A 20,921-nucleotide genomic window follows, 5' to 3' on the forward strand; every position below is an offset into this window, starting at 1 on the left:
CATGAGCATGTGAATCCATGCCAGACCCCATGCTGGAGAAATATAACAACGCAATGTTTTATGAAGAGCTCTGAATTAAGGCGACCAGATAGCTGGGCAGAAAAAAAACAATCTGAGGGACCTCGACGCGTTAGGGATTTAGGGTACACTATACATCACGTTAGGGATAGTGTTACAGGCAAACCCATGTTGCCGTCTCCTTTCCATCCTCGAAAGACAAGATGCAATACTCTGCGGTTACCAGTGGATGTCGGACTATATGTGCAGCATGTGATTCTAAGAGTTAATCCTCTGTGTATCTGCACGCCTGGCTGGGGCAGCGTCCAGTGGCCGGCCAGACCACACATCAGCTCAGAGCCGCAGAGGCGTTGGCGGTGCGAGTAGTGTGCTTTCAGAGACACCCCGGCCAAGGCTGTGCATGCCAGAGGCGTTAGAAAACATGCCCTCAAACCGTATTTCACTGCATGCAGTAGTTCCTATGTATTTTCTGCAGTAAAATATCCCAGGCAATTGCCAGTATACACTTAATGAAAGCCTACGTGGAAGTACCTCAGAGCAAACAGTGATGCATGCGGTTAACATAAATACCCTCCATCTCTTGGAATCCTGAACTGGCCAGATGGTTACGTGCACAACTCCAAAAACAAAGGTGTAATCTTCACTTCCATCTCTCTCCCTGTACACAACTCATCCCAACCCACCCCCTCTGCCCATTGTGACTTCCACCTAGAGCTCCCTCTATCTTTACATCCAATACTCTCATCCGTTCTAGCGTTCCACCATTACCATATAGTTCCATCCCTCACTATTTCCCTCCAGTGTACACTTGCAGCCCTCTGCAGCATTTTGCAGCAGCTTTGAAGTGTGAAGTCACCTAACTGTAGCATGTTGGCAAAGTCTCTAAATAACGACAATTATAAATAAAATACCGTCTGTAGATGTCTTCATGGGCTTCATTGCCTGCTAAAAAGACGGAATACCGGCCATGCTTGAGGAGTTTTTAAAAGCAATTTACAAATGCATATTCGCCTCTCTCTTTTCCGTGGTCGTTGTTCATCATCCCCCACCCAGCATTTCTGCGCTGGCCTGGGGAGCTGGTTGTGGATCCTGATCAGCGTGGCAGCTCCCACGGAAGGTTAGGCTAAGGGTTTTAAGAAAACATTTTTGGGCCATCACCACAGTTACTTACTTCTTTTAAAACCTACCTTCTGTGGGGCCGGTGCCACGGCCACACTGATGCCAAATACCCAGTGGAGTGGTGCCCGCGGCCCCACGGAAGGTCAGGTTTTTAAAGAAAAAATGTATTTTGTGGCGCATCATGAGCCACGGACCCGTGGCAGAGTCGTCGGACCGTCAGTCTGACTTTGCCCCTGGTCACAGAATCGATGAACTGGGCAGTTAGCAGCAGGTCACACAGACAGCCAGAGTCAGGACACCACCAGGGGACCGCGCCGGAACCTGGTCTGAATATCACTTGACAGCACTTGACTCTTACGGACCCACTTACCTGCTTTGGAGTCGGCGGGGACTCTATCTCCTGTCGGGGCCTGGGGGCTGTCACAACCTGGCGCACACAAATGATAAAGCAGGGCACCAGAAAGCAACTAGACCACACCACACGCATTAGGCTCTCACGATACAACGCCACACCTAGACACCGTCACAGTAACTCATGAAATGAAGATGGCGCTGCGCTGCCTGTGGCAACAATAACACGTCACCATGTCATTTCACTGGCTCAGAAGAACAGCCCATGAAAACTTCACATTCTGTGTTACTATACAGAATTTATCAAATACTGCATAGTAACAACAGAATGTTAGTTTTCATTGACCGTTTGTAACAGTTTGTTGTTTCATTGCTATTGCTGTAGTCCCAGGCCCAGCCAGCCATGGCCTGCAACTGCAAGCAGAGTGCGAGAGATCACAAATCACAATGATTTATAATTGAAGTGGAAGGAACGCAAACAAAATAATTGCACGTGCGCTGATCCGCTGCATCAATTAGTTCCAGTGCCCAAAAAAAAAAAGTGCTGGTGTTGCCCACTGGCAAATACTGGCACAAGTTAAGCATGGATGCAGTTCCTCCTCTGTGTATAAACCCCCTACACCTTTTTTCTGAATCCCTTTTGATAGTTTCCTCAACTACTGTCACTGCGTGTGTAGTGGGCAGTGGCAGTTTGGCTGATTTTTTAGATGTCGATTTTTTAGATGTCGACTTTGAATCTTGTTTTAAGTTGTGCAATTTTTGTCCCTGAGCCAATTTAACAGGTGGTGTGTCATATTTAGGTTTTGGCGCCAACCTGGGTCAAATGTTGTAGCTGAATGTCAAACGCTCCTGTCGAAACCCATTTTTGATGAAAACCAAATATGTAATACTCTGTACTAGCCACCAGATGTCAGCCTATGCCTTGTTCGAATGTCCCACTATTTGGAGTGCTAGTACTACCGTTTTCATTTGTGGCCGAGCGCATTTGTCTGATTTTAGAGAGTAAAAGTGGTTAGTATGCTGCTTATCTTTAAGGCTGCCAAGTGGTGCCATGTTGATTACCAACAGCAAGAGCAGGTTATTTATATTTGCAAAGAAAGAAAAACAGTATTTGAAATCAACCTTGGCAGCAACCATTGAAAAGAATCCTACACAAAAAGTTGGCAGCACATTCTGGTTTCCAATCCACATTAATTATTAAGGCACATGACTAACTTTACAAGGCAAACCAACCAGTATGCTTAGCAGAAACTACATAATGCTGCAGACACTAGTTTACTTAAAAAATTTAATTGGTTTACAAAGGGGCTACAAACTGCATGTAAAGTGATATTTTTACAAAATAGACATGACTTTAAAAATGTGTTTCACACATTATTACATTGGTGACAGAATTAAAAAGAAGCATGTGACATTATTACAAGATACAACAGCTTTTACAGTAATACAATCAAATTATTGCCAATGCTGGAGTTGGATTAGGATCTGTTAATTTAGCGAGGCACTATTGCAATGAGGAAGTCTCTCTAAGCGGGGCTTTCGTGAGCATTGGAAAACAGCCCACATAACTAGCACCAGCTGTAGGAGTAAAATCCATTGGTAATTGGTAAGCTAGTAAAGGCAAGGAACTGTCGGTCCTTAGTTATAGCATTAGATATAACGTCTTGTCACTAGCTGCAAGTAGCACTCTCCGTTATCAGATGAACATTGCCTGACCCCATTTGCAATAACCATCCAACAGTTCTGCTTGGACCCTACTCGAACTATGTGTTCAAATACTATTACATACATGCCACATATGCAATCACCACACTTCAAGGTGATGATAAGTTTTAAACTTTAATGGTAATCCAAAAGGAGCATGTTCCAGTCTCATTGATTAAATACAAACGGAAGATTTGTGAGTGTGCAAAAATAATTTTGAATCCCTTTTCAAAAGCGGCCAGAAGAGTATGCGTTTGACCATGAAGCATACCGGCTAATGACGAAACATTGAAGACAAGATTTAGAGCCAGACATTTTCCACAAATACAGACTACATTTACGAACATCTCTCTGTAGTGGACCTTTGACAATTTTCCAAACAAGTCAGTCTGGAACCCATTATTATTTGATTATTGATGCCGATTTGAAGAGTTTTTAAGCAGACATGGAACTGCAAGCTAATACTTTATGAATGGTTTCAAAATATTAACGCCTGCCTTCTTCATACAGATTCTCCTGCAGGGGAATTAACACTTCTCTGGCAGATGTAGGATCTATTCCTTAAAAGGCAGAGATGGCATGGGTACAGTAACTAGATGGTTGCATATAACCTGGGCAACAATTTTTACAGCACTGGGCTTTTTTTACCGTTTTTTACTCGGTGGTGTTTTAGTCCAATTGTTTTGATAGAGGACAGCCAAAACAACTACCAGAATGAAATGGCTTGATAAATGAAATACCAAGACTGGCAACAGTGTCCCAAGTAGCATGGAGCCATTTTGCCTACCTAATTGTGGAGTGTGGTTTTAGGTAGCACAATTTTTTACATGTCCCGTTACTGAACATAAGATAACCCCGCCTTACAGAGTAGTTTATGCAGAATCACTGCTTCACACCGGATTGGGAACAGTCAAATGCCACCAATAATAGTTCAACATACATTTTTTTTGCTGTATTGTAAAAAGTCATGATTAACAATAACTAAACAGGCAATGAGCCAAGACAAGTACAACTGGAAACAAACCCGGCTCTCTCCCATCTCCTGGCAAATATCGACATTGTGTAGCCTTTGAAGGGGGAATTTAGCTTGAAAGGAAACCTGCTAAAAGCATTACCGCTTGCATCATAGATTGAAGGTGGCCGATACCAAGGACACGGGTGCACCACTAAACATCCTGCTTTATGAATGGTTTGCTATATCCGATAAGGCCCCTCTCCTTGGCTTTCAACCCACCCCACATCTTACATTTTTGGTTGTCCTCCCCAACCATTTTAGTGTGCTCGTTTGATGCTAGGGTGGCCAAACACTGCTTCTTTCCACAGAAGCCGACTGTGGAATGTTTTTGCTTAATTTTGATGGGTCAGCAATCAAATGCTATTGGCAAACTTAGCATAGGTTTTGTGAAAGGGAAAAAAAGGTAGATCAGTTTCTATGCTGGGGAAACGTCAGTGTTTAACCCACAGCTACACATCAAAATTTAAGTATACACAGCAAAGAGTAGCCCACAGCGCCGCCCTTATTACAATCCAATTGAGCAAAGCACCCTTCAGTGATAGGACCAAAACTGGATGGACGAGGATCACAACAAATTGGAGAAAAAAAATGTCTAAACAGGGGAGAGGGGCAAAGGTTATTTGGTGCAAATGCACATCCGTTCTTTAAAAACAAAGAAGAGCTAGCATTCTAAGCAGAATGCATCCCAAAAGCAATTACACCTTTATAATGAGGGGTCGCTTTTTACAGGCCAGGGCTCGCAGGTTGGACAAACATTTTTATGTATATTGTCACATACAGTAGCTAGGACTTACAAAACCAAAGTTATGGTCTCAGGTAAACTAATCTGCAAATTAAATAGAAAATGTGGAAGGAAGGCTTTCAAGGGTGTGATATTGTTATATAATAAAAGCCGGGCAGTCTTGATCAGACAATCATTTATGCTTTTTCGTTTCTCTTGATGGACTGCCATTACAAAGTAAATTGCGTAAGCAGCTTATTTCAGTTATTGGAAATGTTTAAAATGACTCCTTAAGGAGACAAATGTGCGTTCAGTTTTGAGTGAAGACCTCTATTGAGACACAAACTGATTTTGTGTAAACACTTATCTGGGCATCAGCAAAGTCCTAACGTATTGTGCAAGCCGAAACATTTGATTTGTCTCGTTTCAGGTTCTGCTTCATACAGTCGAAATGATGGATGTTTCACTGCACGTGCAAAGCTGCGAAAATAGGTTCCCCATAACTAAAACGGTTCTGCTTTGTTTTTAGATTGTTACGTAGCAGGCACATGCCAGCCAAGCTCAAAAACCCTGAAATCATAGTATGCACGGAATGATCTGCATTGGCAGGTTACGAATGTCCGTTTGGCACAAAAGCAAAACATTACAAAAAAAATAAGATCTAGGTTTGCAGGGCTTTGCTGAAAAACTCAGGAAAACTAAAGTTTATGGAAGAATAGACACATAGAAACCAAATAAAAATAAATACACCAAAATCACGAGTAAGTTCAAATGTTTACCAAGGAAGCAATTTCTTTTTTTGTTTTAAAAAAAAAACATTCTATAAATAGAACACAAATAATTTACAAGTCCATTTTTATGTTCAAAAGGAACCAGGCCCTTATAAATCCTATGTAAATGTGTGTCAATGACCATGGATCTGAGAAATGGCGCCCCTCGTGAATGCCAAGAATAAGCTACTGCTATAAAAAGAATGAAAAGGTAAACAAAATCATGTATGTCATTTGTAATATAGTAACTAACAAAGCAGTAAATTAATTTTCAGAGTATGAAAAAATACATTGCTGCAAGGTGCAGCTAGGTTATCTCGCAAAACACTTCACAGGACACTGCTTTGTCAGGACATGCTCTTGTCGAGTGGAGCTACTGGTCAGTTTAAACCAAGGAATAATAGCTGAACGTAAATGAGGAGGGATTCTGTAAATATACTTATACATTTTATTCTGTAGCAACCCATAGTTATTTGTAACGTGTCACTGCCATGTGATTGTAAAATTTCAGTTAGGATGTATGCCTTTAGTTCTTCAAAAACAAACGAGGACAGACTGCACAAGGCTCCTTTAAAAAAAAAAAAAAAAAGGCATGTGAGTGTTTAGCGCCATTGACAGCCAAGGATGTCCAGTCATCTAAAAGGTTCTTTACATCCATGACATGCATGGCCTTTTGCAACACGTGTCATTCTGCAGTGTGAAAAAGACAGTTTATTACTGCATTTTTATGGTACAATGGTAATGGCAGCAACTACAGTCACACATTTGGGGTAGCGAAGGTGACAAAATATACATACATACACACACGTGTGTGTATATATAAATATACATACACGTGTGTGTATTATATATATATATATACACACACACACACACACACACACCTGTGTTTGTTTACATACACTATACATATAAAAACTGACATTACAAGGATTTTCAATTGTGTATAAAAAAAATGCCAACAGCATATTCACCTTTTAAGAGTGTGTGTTGTGTGCTTAGAATAAATCTTCCTGCTCCCGTGCCATGCTCTATATCCTTGAAACTATTGAGGCATATCACCTTTTCTTAATCATTTCTTGGTCATCAAAGCATCATCAGAATGCTCAACAAGACATGATGTATCAGGCAGGCGCGCACTAAGGCACGTCGGTTGAAAAGCATGTTCAGTCATGACTGCCAGGAATGACAGGATAAAGCCAAGAGGTGCTATAGGTAAGTGGAGTCTAGATAAATGGGGCCACATATACGTCACATGCCCTCTCACAAACCCCCCACCTTCTTCCAAATCTAACTTTTCCCGTGCAGCAATGCTCAGTACAGTCCACTCTTTGTTACTGATATCAAGCGAGGAGGGAAGGGAACAATATTTTAGTAGTATGATGTGCGCTACACAACAAAACCTAAATGTAAAGGTTCACTAGGCTTGCCATTTTACAGCTTGTTCACAATTATAGAAAGGTGCTCAATAAGTGGATGATGCTTTCAACAGCTGTGAGAAAAAAAAGACCCTGGGTTGGACAACATCAAAAAATTGAAATGCTAAACCCTGCTTTGCAATGGTATAATTAAACACAACTGATAAAATACAGTCCTGGCTGGTAGAATCCTTAAAAAAACGTAATTATAAACTGAAAACTAAACAATGTTGCATTTTAATAGTACTTAAAATCATGGCCCAAGATAAAAGATTAACTGAGTTATTTATCATCACACCCTATGCCGCTTTTTGTAGATCGCATGGTGGTAGTGTGCCTCCCCATTCCCCCACATCAATGTGCGAGTGCCCTAGTCACCCTGTCATTTGCATAGAAGCATCCCCAACTGGATTCAAAACATGACATGAATTAAATGGAGAAGAACCACCTTAACCAGATGCTGGAGGGATTTTGTACATAATTGGGATCTGGCAACAATAAAAAAAAATTACCAACATGCAAAATTGCTATGAAGAAATAGCATCATTCGTGGGGAAAGGACTCCCCCACACAAAACGCTATGAAAGGGATCACTCTACAAGAAGGGGCATTTCAACAAGTAAAAATGAATGACCGCATTTACCACTGCGCTGCCTTTGTAGCCTTTTATTAAGGGTTTGTATTTACACATCAAATATTCATAGAGCAACCCATGGTATTGCTTCAACAAGAAACCCCCAAGAGTTCCAAGCAGACATCCATGTACTGAAACGTACAGCTGCCATGATACAAAGTGGAGATATCAAAAAGGCTCCCCCATCAATTGACAATCGAAAACTAGGGGATAATTTTCCTGAGGTCAAGAAGAGTGGACTAAAAAGGTCTGCTTCTCCTTCGACTAACAGCTACCAGCATCATCGTCTAGTGAGCCCTCTTAAGTGCATTGTGCTGGTGTACTACCAGGAAATTAACACAATTGAGAGAATTGGGGGAACAAGCCACCTTTCTGCCGTTGCTCACACCCCTAATCTGGGGTTCAATTTTAGTGATATGTAAGCAGCATGGATTTGGACATATACAAAAAATTGCAATTAAAAACAAATGTCATAATAAGAGGCAGTTAATCAGAAAACATAATCCCATTTAGCAGTGTGCTGGACACAAGCGGACGACAACCCTTTTTAAGCTGCATTTCTAAGATCATTATCTTTGCTGACCACCAACTGGGTCTTTGGGGTCGTGTAAGGAGAGGTGGAACAAAATTGGCAGATTATTAGGGCACATGGAGCGTAGCATTTTATAGTTCCACTCGCATGTAAAGACACCTCGAGAACAATGCACAACAGGCAATTAACACTAACTTGAGGATGGTTTTAAAGCACTGAAAAAATTCAACTCTTGCAGTGATTTCATGGGTGCCTTTACAAACCAACGCCGGTCACTTATAAAGAGGGGCGCTATGTAAATATTTAAATAACTAAAATAAAAACATTAAGACCATGACAAGTGGCAGATATTTAAAGTAAAATCTGAGGAAACAATTGTATTTGATGAAACATCTGCCCCACTGACTTCCAGTGATGGGAACACTCGCAGGGACCGTTTCACAACCACTCAAATCAGGTGTTTCATGGAGCAGGGTAGTCTGAAATGAATCTGCACATTAGTAAATCGATAACTCAGACTGCCCTAACAGAGCCCCCTGAATAGAATTCCAAAAGGGACTACCACAACCAAGAATGTTGCTAGTTGAAGGTGGCCCATAATAGTTTGGTATCACCACATGTACTTACTGTTCTTAATGATTCAATCGTAAATATTGCAGTTGCCGTCTGGCACAAGCTCCAATTACTTAAAATCCATATATGCGCAAACGGTCAGACCTGTTAACGTTACAAGCAAACCTAATCTCAAAGAGAAACCTCAGACCGATTCCAGTTAGAACATGACTGCAGACAGGTGGTTTCCCAAATAGCATACAAGGAATGACCCTACTGGCCTGGCAGAATCTACTGCAAGGAATCATCTCTTCCAATCAACGTGCAAATGTAAAAATAATTGGGAGCTTGGTAATGAAATTGTCTTTTCTGCCACTTCCAAACAAAGCATGAGAAAATCTATGCAACTAAAAGCGGAAACAAAAATATGAACGTGTAAGATTATGTAAAACGTCAGATAGCATCCACACAACAGCTTGGTCAGTCACATTAACAACCCAATGGTCAAAGATAAGGCTCTCTAAGGCGACCAAAATACTTTGGTCATAGCACTTTGTTTCAATTTTTCTTAAATGAAAGCAATTTATAATTTTATATTTTTTATATATATATATAGAATCTGTTTTAGTTAAAAAGTATTGCATTGATAATATACATTTATCAAGGCATGATGGCTTCAGATCTACCTTTTTAAGTTGGGGAAGAGGAGGTGAGGAAGGAGTCCATCCTCAAAGTTCATTTCATGTCCACAGTCATTGCACCATTATCAAACGTCTGCCAGAGTCCTAGCAACAAAAGCGGAGGGCAGAAGCTATGACAAAAGAACATGCTGCCCTCTCCCCCTGCGCTGTTATTTGGACCACACTACCTTTCCACCACCACTTTGTACAATGTTCCAACATGTCCTGTTGCCCATTCAGAACCCGTTGCCGCTGATGTTGATGGACAGATCTGACACTTGCATAACGTTAATGCCACTGTTTGCCAGACGCGCAATGCCCTCAGGGGAAATGGCCTCCATGGCTACCATGCCTGAGGTAATTAGAGCCTGTGGGGTGGGCGTGGAGGGTGTGCTGCAGTCCGAGCCAGTGTCCATGGAGACATTGGTCATAGTCACAGTGCTGTTAGGCGAGACCTTCTTGTTTTGGTGGGTTTTGATGTGCTTGGAAAGGTGGTCGCTTCTCATAAAGCGCTTTGGGCACTCTGGACATGCAAATTTCTTCTCCCCTACAAAACAAGAAGATATTTTATATCCAAGAAAATTGACGAAACACGTTACCCAATTTCAAAACTGTACAGGCAAGTAATATTATCCTTTCTTGAAACAGTAAGAGTCCCATTCTTTGAATTGTCTGCTACACTGGTTGGCCCATCCAAGAGCATTAAGCCTCATTTACTAAAACCAGAACTTCGGTATCGTGAATGACGTGCACAAGATGTCCACAATGCTCCTTTAGTTTGAGACCGTGCTCAGATATTTGTTTTCGTAAAGACAGACTCAAATAAACACATTTTATACATACATATGACAAACGTTACTCAGTAATACTCTTTCCACTGCTTGCATCCATTTACAATCACGTGCTGTGCATATTTTGCCACCTAGTGGTAGGACTCGAGTATTACAATGTGTTTACTCCCAAAGTGAAAGTTGGTATTGATGGGGCGTTCCAGTCATACTATCCCTATCCTATAAAGGGGAACAATGGGCAGAAAAACCTGAACTTTTTCGCTGGATGGGCGGTATACCATTCTATTGAGTGTTTAGTTCCGCCACTAGAAACGTTATCTGGGAGGGAATGAAGCTTGATTTGGTATGTTTATTGAACATCCCAACTAGTGGTGAAGTCAAATGGTTTCCTATGTGTGCTGGCAGCACTGAATAGAACTGTTACTTGTTATTAGTTCATGCATGGATAGACATTAATGCCTCTTCTACACATGTGGTCGCCAACACGGCTACTACCTTTAGGAACACACATGGTGCCAATGAAAGACATTGAACTGGTAATGATGTTCCCATCTTTGAACCCGTGATATTTGCAGTACTTGTGGAACATGGAAATATGAACAAATGCATCTTTTGTGTTTAATAAGGCCATGTAATATTTGGACTAAAGATGGAAAGTTATCAAATCAAAACATTTGTGGCATGATTAATCTGTAAGTTAGATCTTTTTTGGGAACAAGTAATTAGCCAGAGTATATTCCTTTCTCAAAACAGAACCTCCTCGAGGGTCCTCTTTTTAAGCTGTGATGTAAGCTCTGGTTGTAATACTTGGAGACATTCTTGTGATGGACTTGTTTAAGTAGGGATTTTGTGTGGGAAAGAGTGACCCTGTACACAATATCCGTTTTTCAGTGTCGTATCCGTGGTTATACCTGCACACACATGGACATATTGGAAAATTCTGCCCCATGCCCCTCTGGGGACACACACTAGGCAACCTGTTGTAGGTCGTGGCTTGAAGGCGGCTCCCCTTCTGGTTAAGTTGCCTGTGGGTCTACCCCGGACTTTGTGAGAATATGCAGACCATGTGACTAAACAGATTCACAAGTCCTAGAAATATCCATCACATGCTTTCCATATTCTGTCATTTAGTAGTTAGTTGAAAGGGTATTATAAATTTGTTAAATTAAGCGTCTATACGGGTGTCCCCATCACATTATCCTTATACTAGGTGAGCAGGTACTCCTAATGATCTGTGGACTCGACTTACCAGGTTACTCACCGTAGTGACCACCTTACTCCTAGTCCATAGTCCCCTTTCCTCCATACTTATGGGACATCTCTCCGTCCTGTGGGACGGGACCGGAGCACTTTGTAAAAAGCATCCACATTTTTTTCAAAAATATGTGTCCCTCCTCTCTTTCCTGCGCGGGGCCCGGCACGCGGCCGTAACCCCGCCCACCTTGGCTCCACCCATCGCCCATCAGTCCTTTTCTATCGCAGGGTCAAGACCCATTAGCAATAACAGAGGAACCTTATTAGGAGGGGGCGGCGGGCGGGCATATGGAGGAAAGGGGACTATGGACTAGTAGTAAGGTGGTCACTACCGTGAGTAACCTGGTAATACTCCTACGTCCCGTCCCCTTTCCTCCATACTTATGGGAGATTCCCAAGCACTCCTTACAGGAACTATGGGTGGATGGAAATACCCCTTACTGAAACAGGTTCTTCAGCACAGCCTGGCCAAACTGAGCGTCAGCTCTAGAGCTCATATCGAGGCAGTAATGCTTACAGAAAGCAGATGGGGAGGCCCAAGTAGCCGCTTTAGCGATGGACTCCCAGGGAACATACTTGTGAAAAGCAACCACGGCTGCCTTGCCTCGCACCTGATGTGCATGGATACCTTTAGGTGGTTTCAGCTTTTGTACGGTGAAAGATTCTGTGATACAGGCGGCAATCCATCTGGAAATGGATGCCTTAGACGCCGGCCTGCCCTGGGGTTTACCGAAGGTCACAAACAGTTGGGAAGAGCTCCGAAGCTCGGAAGTCCTGTCCAGGTAGAACTTAAGAGTTCATCGGACATCCAGGCAGTGTAGAACCCTTTCCGCCTCCGAGGCAGGGTTCGGAAAAAAGACCAGAAGGGAAATCGACTGATTCAGATGGAATTCGGTCACTACCTTTGGTAGGAAAGCTGGGTTCGTCCGAAGGACTACCTTGTCTTTGTGAAAGACCAAGAAAGGATGCTCCACTGACAATGCCTGGAGCTCACTCACTCTCCTCGCTGACGTAATAGCTACCAGAAAGGACACTTTCCAGTACACGTACTTGAGGTCAACCGTAGCCATTGGCTCAAAGGGTTTATGGCACAGCGCCGTCAGGACTACATTTAGGTCCCAAGGCGGGTGCAGACTACGAACCGGAGGATAGATGCGTGTCAAGCCAGCAAAATGTCTCTTCATCACCGGGTTAGTTAACGAATAAGAACACCGGTCTGTAGAGAGGTAAGCGGAAATCGCCGAGAGATAAATCCTGCAGGACATGAACCCCTGACTCTGCTAGGGAGGATACAAAGGACAGCACCGTATCAATCGTCGCCCCCCTCGGGTCCAATTCTTTCTCCAAACACCAATGACAGAACCTGAGCCATTTACTCTTGTATTGGGATCTGGTCGAGGGTTTACTGGCTGCCTGGATAATGCGCATGTTATCCGCAGACAAACCCAAATGCTCTAGAGCCGTGAACTCGGGCACCATGCCGCCAAGTTGAGCGATTGTGGGGAGGGGTGCCACATCTGCTGTTCCCCTCGGTGAAGAAGATCGGGAGTTACTGGTAACCTGATCGCGGACACACGACAGGTGTTGAAGTTCTGAGAACCAAAACCTGGCCGGCCACCACAGAGCTATCAGTAGAAGAGAACAGTTGACAGAGCTCTTCAACTTCCAAATTGGTCGATGAACTAGGGGAAGAGGCGGGAAGGCGTAAGCTCTCATGTTGTGCCATGGGATCTCGAGTGCGTCCCCCAGAGAGGAGGCTCCCAGCCCCCCTCTGGAGCATACTGAGGAAGCTTCTTGTTTACCGCCGTGGCGAAGAGGTCCACCTCCGGTGTGCCCCAACACGAGAAAATCCATGAGAGGATCTCCGCCTTCAACTCCCACTTGTAGCTGACCACTGTCCGCCGGCTGAGGGCATCCGTGGTGACATTCAGCCGGCCCGGGATGTGCACTGCAAGCAGCCAGACCCCATGAAGCACGGGCCACTCCCAAATCTGGATGGACAGATCCACAAGAGGGGGAGACTTCGTTCCCCCTTGCTTGTTTATGTAGTACATCGACACCGCATTGTCCGTTCTTATGCGGACCACCTTGTTGACAATGAGAGGTCTGAACGCCTTGAGCGCCAGAAAAATCGCCAGAAGCTCCAAATGATTTATGTGCAGGAGCTTGTCCTGAGGTGGCCAGAGGTCCGAGACCTGAAGAAGATTTAACGTCGCACCCCACCCGAAAAGGGAGGAGTCTGTTGTGATCGTCACCATGGGGGCTGGGTCCTGGAACCCCGCGCCCACCGACAGGTTGCTGAGAGATGACCACCAGTCCAGGTCCACTCTCATGGAATCCAGAATCATTATCCACTTGGAATCCGGGTCCACAGCCTAAGAGCCATCTGGGTCCGTCTCATTTTGAGATGAGCAAGAGGAAGAGCCAGTACACACGAGGCCATGAGGCCCAGAAGCCTCTGGAACCAATAGGCCGACATGCTCTCTGACTGCGTAAACATCTGACACGTGGCCAACAGATTCGCCATTCGGTCCCCGGTCAGATAGACTGCCGAGTGTCTTGTGTTCCAACGAAAACCCAGGAAAGTCGGGTCCTGTGAGACCGTCATGGAGGATTTCCGCCAGTTCACCGACAGCCCAAGATGGAACAGGAGCTGAAGGAGAGACTGGAGGTTGCCTGCTGATGCCAACGGACAAGGGCTGCGTAGGAGCCAGTCGTCCAAATAGGGATACACATGGATACCCTGGAGACGAAGATAGGCCGCAATCACCGACATCATCTTCGTGAAGACACGCAGCGCCAAACTGAGGCCAAAAGGAAGCACCAGAAACCGGAAGTGCTCCTCTCCCAAAGAGAAACGGAGGTATCTCCTGTGAGGATTCCAAATCAGGATATGCATGTACGCATCCTGAAGATCCACCACGCTGAGCCAATCGCCCGTCTGCAAAGAGGAGCGAATCTGGCCAGGTGTGATCATCTTGAATTTCTCTTGGGGCAATGAAAGATTGAACTGGGAAAGGTCTAGGATGGTGCGCAGGCCAGCCTGGTTGGGTCTGGGCACCATAAACAGCCGGGAGTAGAAGCCCTCCCCTCGCTCCCCAAGGGGAACTGGTTCCACAGCTCTGAGGAGCAGAAGTTTCTGAACCTTGGCCTTGAGGGAGGGTGAGCCCGACAGCTGAAAAGGAGGGTTGACGGGTGGGGTAGAGGGTAAAGGTAAGCGGAAGCCCGCTCGAGCGACTGCCAAGACCCATCTGTCTTCTGTGATGGCCTGCCACGTCTCGCAATGAGACGCAATGCGTCCTCCCACCGGGGTCTTGTGCGAGCGCGGAAAACCCCCATTTGGCAGGTATATCGGTGGCGGCGCCACCTGAACCTGATGAGGCGGCCGAGGAGTGGGAGAAATAGCGCGTACGCTGTTGTCTACGGCGGTTATTCCCTGCAGGAGTATCCACTCTGCGAGATTTGCGGTCGAGGAAGCCCCTAAAACCAGAGGAAGGTCGACTTTGCGACAACGGCCTTTGAGCCTTGAAGGGAGCTTTAACCAGAACAGACAATGATTTGGCCGTCTGAGTGCTGTCTTTGGTTTTGGTGAGCTCTACATCAGTAGAAGAGTGAAAAAGCTCCTTCCCATCAAATGGAAGGTCCAGAACCTTGTCTTGCACCTCCTTCGAGAACTTAGTGGCATGTAGCCACGATTGCTGCGAGGTATCAACCCCAAGCATCAGACCCCGAGCCGAGGTGTCTACGTGATGAGCTGCAGCCTCCAGGAGCTCCTGGGCCAAGACCCTGGCATCGGAAAGGCCTCCTCTGAAATCCTCAACTTCTCAACCGGAATGTCCTCCTCAAACTCCGACAGACCTCTCCACATCCGCATGTTAGCTCCCGCCAAAATCAATTGTGCATTGGCCTGCCTGAGCTCAAGGCCGAATTGGCAAAGATTATCCTGCCTAGGGAGTCCAGGAGCTTGTCCTCCTTTCCCAAGACCTGAGTAGCCGTCGCGGAGGAGGATGCTGCAGGTCTGGATTGCAACGTAGTCGCAGCCACCACTGTGGAGGAGGGAGGCGGACAAGACAACAAGGCCACTTCTTCCGAAGAATGTAGCCTGTACCTCACGTCAATCTTTTTATTGACAAAAAGTCCAGAGTGTGGCTTTTCCCAAACTCTTAGGACCTCGGCCAGAACGTCCTTCTGCAAAAACAGGCTGGTACACTCCAAAGGAGACAAGGTGAACGCCCCAGAAAGCACGCCCTCCTGCAGAGCAGGTCCCTCAGGCACCGGAACATCTAAGAAACTCATCATGTCCAGTACCCGGTCATGGAAAGCTCCGATAGAGCAGGGAAGGTCCTTGTTGTCCTGATCGCCTTGAGGGTCATCTGACAGGTCAGGGTCCTGCTGAGCTGTGTCAGGCACTGCCTTGTCCACTGGGGACAATAGTGGCACAGGTGGAAGCGCAGGGGGAGGTACCACGGGCAATGGAGGCGCTGGCGGAGGCCGGGTGGAGCCGGAGGCGTGGGTGGACATATCTCCTTGAAAAGCCCTTTGAAATATTCCCTCATGGGGTCGGTGCGCATAAGCGCTTAAAATTTACCAAAAAAGGCGTCCTCAGGAGATTGTTTCGGAACCTGAGGAGGCCTCTCATGAGGTGGACAAATCCAGGGACGTAACGGGGAAGGGTGCCACACCGGCCGCTCCACCGACATATCCACATAAATCAAGGGAGCTGCCCCCACGGGCAACAAAACATTGTGCGGAAGAGGCATCCGGGCGTTCCAATCATAAACCGACCGGTAAGGATGCGCACAAGGGACCTTAGGTTCACCCGAAGGACCGAACCCTACACCAGGGGCCGATGCCGTAGTTGTAGGGGTAGTACCTAAAATGGCCGCCGTGGTCGTGGCGGGAACGGCCGCTATTTTGTCCTCACCTGAGGGGAACTGCGGCACGTGAGGAAGTGAGGCAGGGGTCCCCGTCGATGGGTCAGGGGTCTTAATTTTAGCCTTAACGTAAGGAACCTCGGCAGAGCCGGTACTATGAGGCCTGGAATGTTTCTGCGACATACCAACCGCCAACTGAGCCTTCGAAGGAAGAGCCTCAGCACTGCCGGTAAAAGAAGAAACTTTCTTCTTTGCCCCCTCAACAGATCTGGTGTCACCACAAGAGCGGGAACGGTGCGCTGTCACCGACAGGGCCTTGCCCGGCCCCTCAGAACTGTTGGTATCCTTAGCCTCTGTACGAGGGACATCAGACCTAGGCCCGGTAGAAGCCTTATCGGCACGGGCCTCGAACATCTGTTCGGTAACCTCAAGCCCAGCCAAGACCTCGGGGCGCACCCCGGTTTTGTTTTTGAGGGAAGCCGAAAGAGCGGCCTAAGAGCAAGCTCCGGTACCCCACGACTCAGTAGAACTGGGTCTACAAACAGCCCCCACAGAAGGGGCCTCGGAGCATACTCCGGTGTTCACAGGCCCCTTACGGAGACCCTCGGAGAAAACTCTGGTAGAATTATTAGGCCCGACAGGCACCTCAGGGCGAACCCCGGTAACAGAGCGATTCACGCCCCTCCCGGCTCGAGAGAAACCCGGAAAGGTAGCCCCCGGCCGGGGTGCTCTGAAAAGTAAAGAACGTATCGGGCGTTTTTTCTTCTCGTCGATGTACGCCTGAAAATGCAAAGGAGGAGTCCGCCCGAACACCTCCTCCCACCGCTCCAACTGACGTTGAAGTGCCCGGACCGAAAGGGAGTCACAGTAAAAACCGCAGTCCCAACAGTGTTCCGGACCCAAACACTCTAAACAAAGAGGATGGGGATCCGCCCTTGCGAAGCGACGGTGACACGATGAATAGTCTGGAAAATCTAGTTTAAAAGACATAGACAGACTAGTAAACGAACGCTAGCGAGAGCCAGAGAGGGGAAAAAAGGGAAGAAAATCTTCCGAGGATGTAAGTGCGTCCGGCCCCGATCGTGTGGAGAAAAGGACTATTGGGCGATGCGCAGGGAGAAGCCAAGGTGGGCGGTGTTATGGTCGCGTGCCGGGGCCCGCGCAGGATAGAGGGACACATTTTTGAAAAAAAATGGTATGCTTTTTACAAAGTGCTCCAGTCCCGTCCCATAGGACGGAGAGATGTCCCATAAGTATGGAGGAAAGGGGACAGGACGTATCAGTAACGCATAAATATTTTTTTTCTGCAATTCGATGTTCGCATGAATAAGGTGTAGAAATCATTGGACATCGACCAACATCAGCCAAGAACAATCATCAATGCCAGTGGCAACCTGGTCTGAAAGCAGCACCGATCTGGATTCGAAAAGACGTTGACCGGTCCGATCCATAAAATACAGCGTTGGGGACAGGTTGTGTAAAATATTACTGGATGGGTATATGTACAATTGTGGTCTCTACCCAGACAGATGGCCTCAATAGAGGCCTAGAGGCCACTCGATTTAAGTTTGTCCCCAAATGTAATAGCACATTTCCTTGGGTGGACTCGCAAAGTGTGCAACTTCTGCCTTCTCAGGGATCACACAGAGGAGGCATGTCTGGCTTGTAAGAAATACAGGTCCAAGACTCAAGCGTAGCAAACAGCAGCTCTGGGGGGGTGGGGAGTATTTCATTGTGGCTGTAAATGTCTCCAAATAACAGCCACTCAAGATAGTAGAAGTCAAATCACATGGGGTAGGGAATGATTCAGACCCAAGGAAACATTCAACCGAGACTCCGAATACAAAAAGAACTTCAATTGTTTCTAGCCAGTCATCCCCATCTCTGAAAAGATGCCTACAAAGCATCACCCTGGAGGGCAAAAGGCTGTGGGGATAATGTTGCAGCCACGAAGGTAGTTGGTCCCCATTTCGAGCGCGGATGCTATAAAAGTCCACACGCAGTTGGTTAGCACAAAAAGGCAAAAAGGGCAGTGGCACAGTTAAATCCCCTTAGCCCGTCAGTCAACAAAAGACTCCGAGCAGCTTGAAATATAGGTACCAAGAAGTAAGGCACCGAAAGAAAAACATGGCACAGACGCCACCATTTTAGAAAAGCACACACAGAAAGGTAACAATGATCTCAAAAATGGCACAGAGCAAACTTCACTGAAAGTTACAACTCTACTTTGAGTCAAGCCATAATCCATCTCATGGCTCACTACACAAAAACACATCTGACGGTTTTCAAACAGACCTAATATGCAAGGACAAAACCCAGCTGGCTACAGGCCAGCATAGCATTCTCTCTCAAACACTCTACTGAGTATGGATATCAAAGAATCATACTATTTATGACGAAGGCGAAGAATAGAAATGTTATAACCACGAGATGCAGGATTCCAGATAAGGGTCCCAAAAGGCCTTTTTATGCATTCAACTGTTGTAAATACAACACCTTTTATTTTTAATGCAGACCATTTACGCACAGTTTAAGAGCAGAGGTCCATGCAAAGGGCAGTTGACTTGATAGAAACCAGAACACCTCTGAGCGACCTGAAAAGGAACAAGTTACTTGCCTGTAACTGCTGTTAACCAGCATGGGTCTGGCATGGATTCACATGCTCATGAATATTCCCCATTGTCAGGCCGGGAATCCCCAGTTCAATGACTGCCCTCTACCCAAGCTCCTCCCAGGCAGCCATCTTCAGATTTGGTAGCATGTAAAGTGGCAGTAAGACCAAGAGAAGAACCACAGAGGGATAGGCGGGAGGATTCACATGCTCATGAATAAAGAATACTGCACATAGCAGTACACACATGCACAACCACGTGAGGTGGCAAGGCTCAACAAAAGCAATCACTTACCTCCTCACCAGGCTCACCTTCAAGCACAGGTTGTGCAGCACTGCTTGGCCGACTGTGGACTCCTCCCTGGAATCCCTGTCGACGCAGTAGAATCTCGTGAAGGGGTTTGTCGATCTCCATGTAGCCATGGAGATCCATGCAGATGTCCAGCAAGGGCACACCAGACAGGAACGCAGTTGTATCAGCGACCGCTCTGGTAGAATGGGCTCTCGGATGGCCAGGCAACGGTCGGTTTGCCAACCAGTGACAATGGGTGATACAGCCGGAGAGCCACCTGGAAATGGAAGCCTTGGACAGGGCCTTCCCCCTTCCTGGGTCGAGGAGAGGGATGGCTGGCGGTAAGAGGAAGAGCCCCTGTCGAAACCCATCGAAGACCGGATAGACTTCCCTCCCGAGGAACAAAAGGATGGTTGTCATTGCTGGAGTGCCTAGGGCACGTGCCGTCTGTGTCAATCTTGTTGGCCTGAAGGGATTCATCCACTGCCTTCCCGAACAGGTTGTCCCCGTCAAAGGGCATGTCCAAGAGCCATGTCTGGACCTCCCGTCAAATTTGGTGGCCTTGAGCCAGCCACGACGGCGATGGCAGACGCTGTTTCCCACCTGGCGGAAACCCATGTCCGCAATGCCCAGGGCCACTGTGATGGCGTGGCCCGACGCAAACTCGCCTTCTTGAAGGATCTCCAAGGCCTCTACCTGCTTGTCACCGGGGAGGAAGTCCAGTAGTGGAGTCAACTTAAACCACAGCTCCCGGTTGTATCTGCCCATGATTGCGAGGGCGTTGGCAGCCTTGACTGTCGTCGCTGCCAAGTAGATTAACCTTTGTAACCATAGAAACCAATTTCTTCCCCTCGTTGTCCAGAGGGGCGGAAGAAGAAGACGCCGAACTCAACGATTTCTTCCTGGCGGCCACCGAGACCACCAAGTCCGGCGACGGTTGAGACCATAGGACCTAGGGTGCACAGTCCGGCACCCTGTACTTTTTCTCTAGCCGGTCTCTCTTCGCTGAACCGGTCGAGGGGTTCTTCATCAGAGCCAGCCCTTCTTCCCAAATTTATTCCACGAGTGGGGCCGAAAGGATGGTCTTCCTCTTCGCCTCCCGGTGCTGATATAAGAAGCCTTCCTTTTTCTTTTCCTCCGGCGCTGTTGTTGCCGTGTCCGACTCAGTCTCCCTTGGAGAGAGGGTGGCAATGGGTGGCATGGGGGCATGAGATGCGCCTCCTGCTCTTGGCCGGCAGGTCCCCCGGTGTCTACGGGGTGGCCGCAGCTGGCAAAGTCTTGTCCACGTTGGACTGAGGATTTGGGAAAAAAGTTGGCAGAACAATTTGCTGTATATGAAAAGTGGTCACCACTTCAAGAATTTGGGGTGGGCGTGCAATGACATACAGTGTATAGTTTGGAAGCCGCTAATGCTTGCATTTCAGTTATTCTACCAGGAGTTACTAATTTAATAATCTACAGAAGACATAGGCTCAAATGACTTACGAGTCAACAGTCGGCACCACATTGGATGTGGCCGCTGGACTGGGCGGGTAAAGGACCTTCCAAATGTTTTCTTACTAATCGGATTGCCAGAAGTAGTTGC

At 46.5% G+C, this 20,921-nt stretch overlaps 1 protein-coding gene across 2 annotated transcripts in view; it reads right to left on the reverse strand.

Annotated features, from left to right (window-relative positions):
- Positions 1-2,762: 2,762 nt before the first annotated feature.
- The window catches only part of SP1 (Sp1 transcription factor), a 134,908-nt gene continuing 116,749 nt past the window's right edge, over positions 2,763-20,921 (reverse strand). For both annotated transcript variants that reach the window (XM_069653314.1, XM_069653313.1), the window contains exon 6: positions 2,763-10,061. In XM_069653314.1, the coding sequence (XP_069509415.1) occupies positions 9,751-10,061 (311 nt within the window). In that variant the 3' untranslated portion in view covers positions 2,763-9,750. The remainder of the gene's footprint in view (positions 10,062-20,921) is intronic.

This window comes from Ambystoma mexicanum, chromosome 3q, assembly GCF_040938575.1.
Source record: "Ambystoma mexicanum isolate Mex_15411 chromosome 3q, UKY_AmexF1_1, whole genome shotgun sequence".
Lineage (NCBI taxonomy): Eukaryota > Metazoa > Chordata > Amphibia > Caudata > Ambystomatidae > Ambystoma > Ambystoma mexicanum.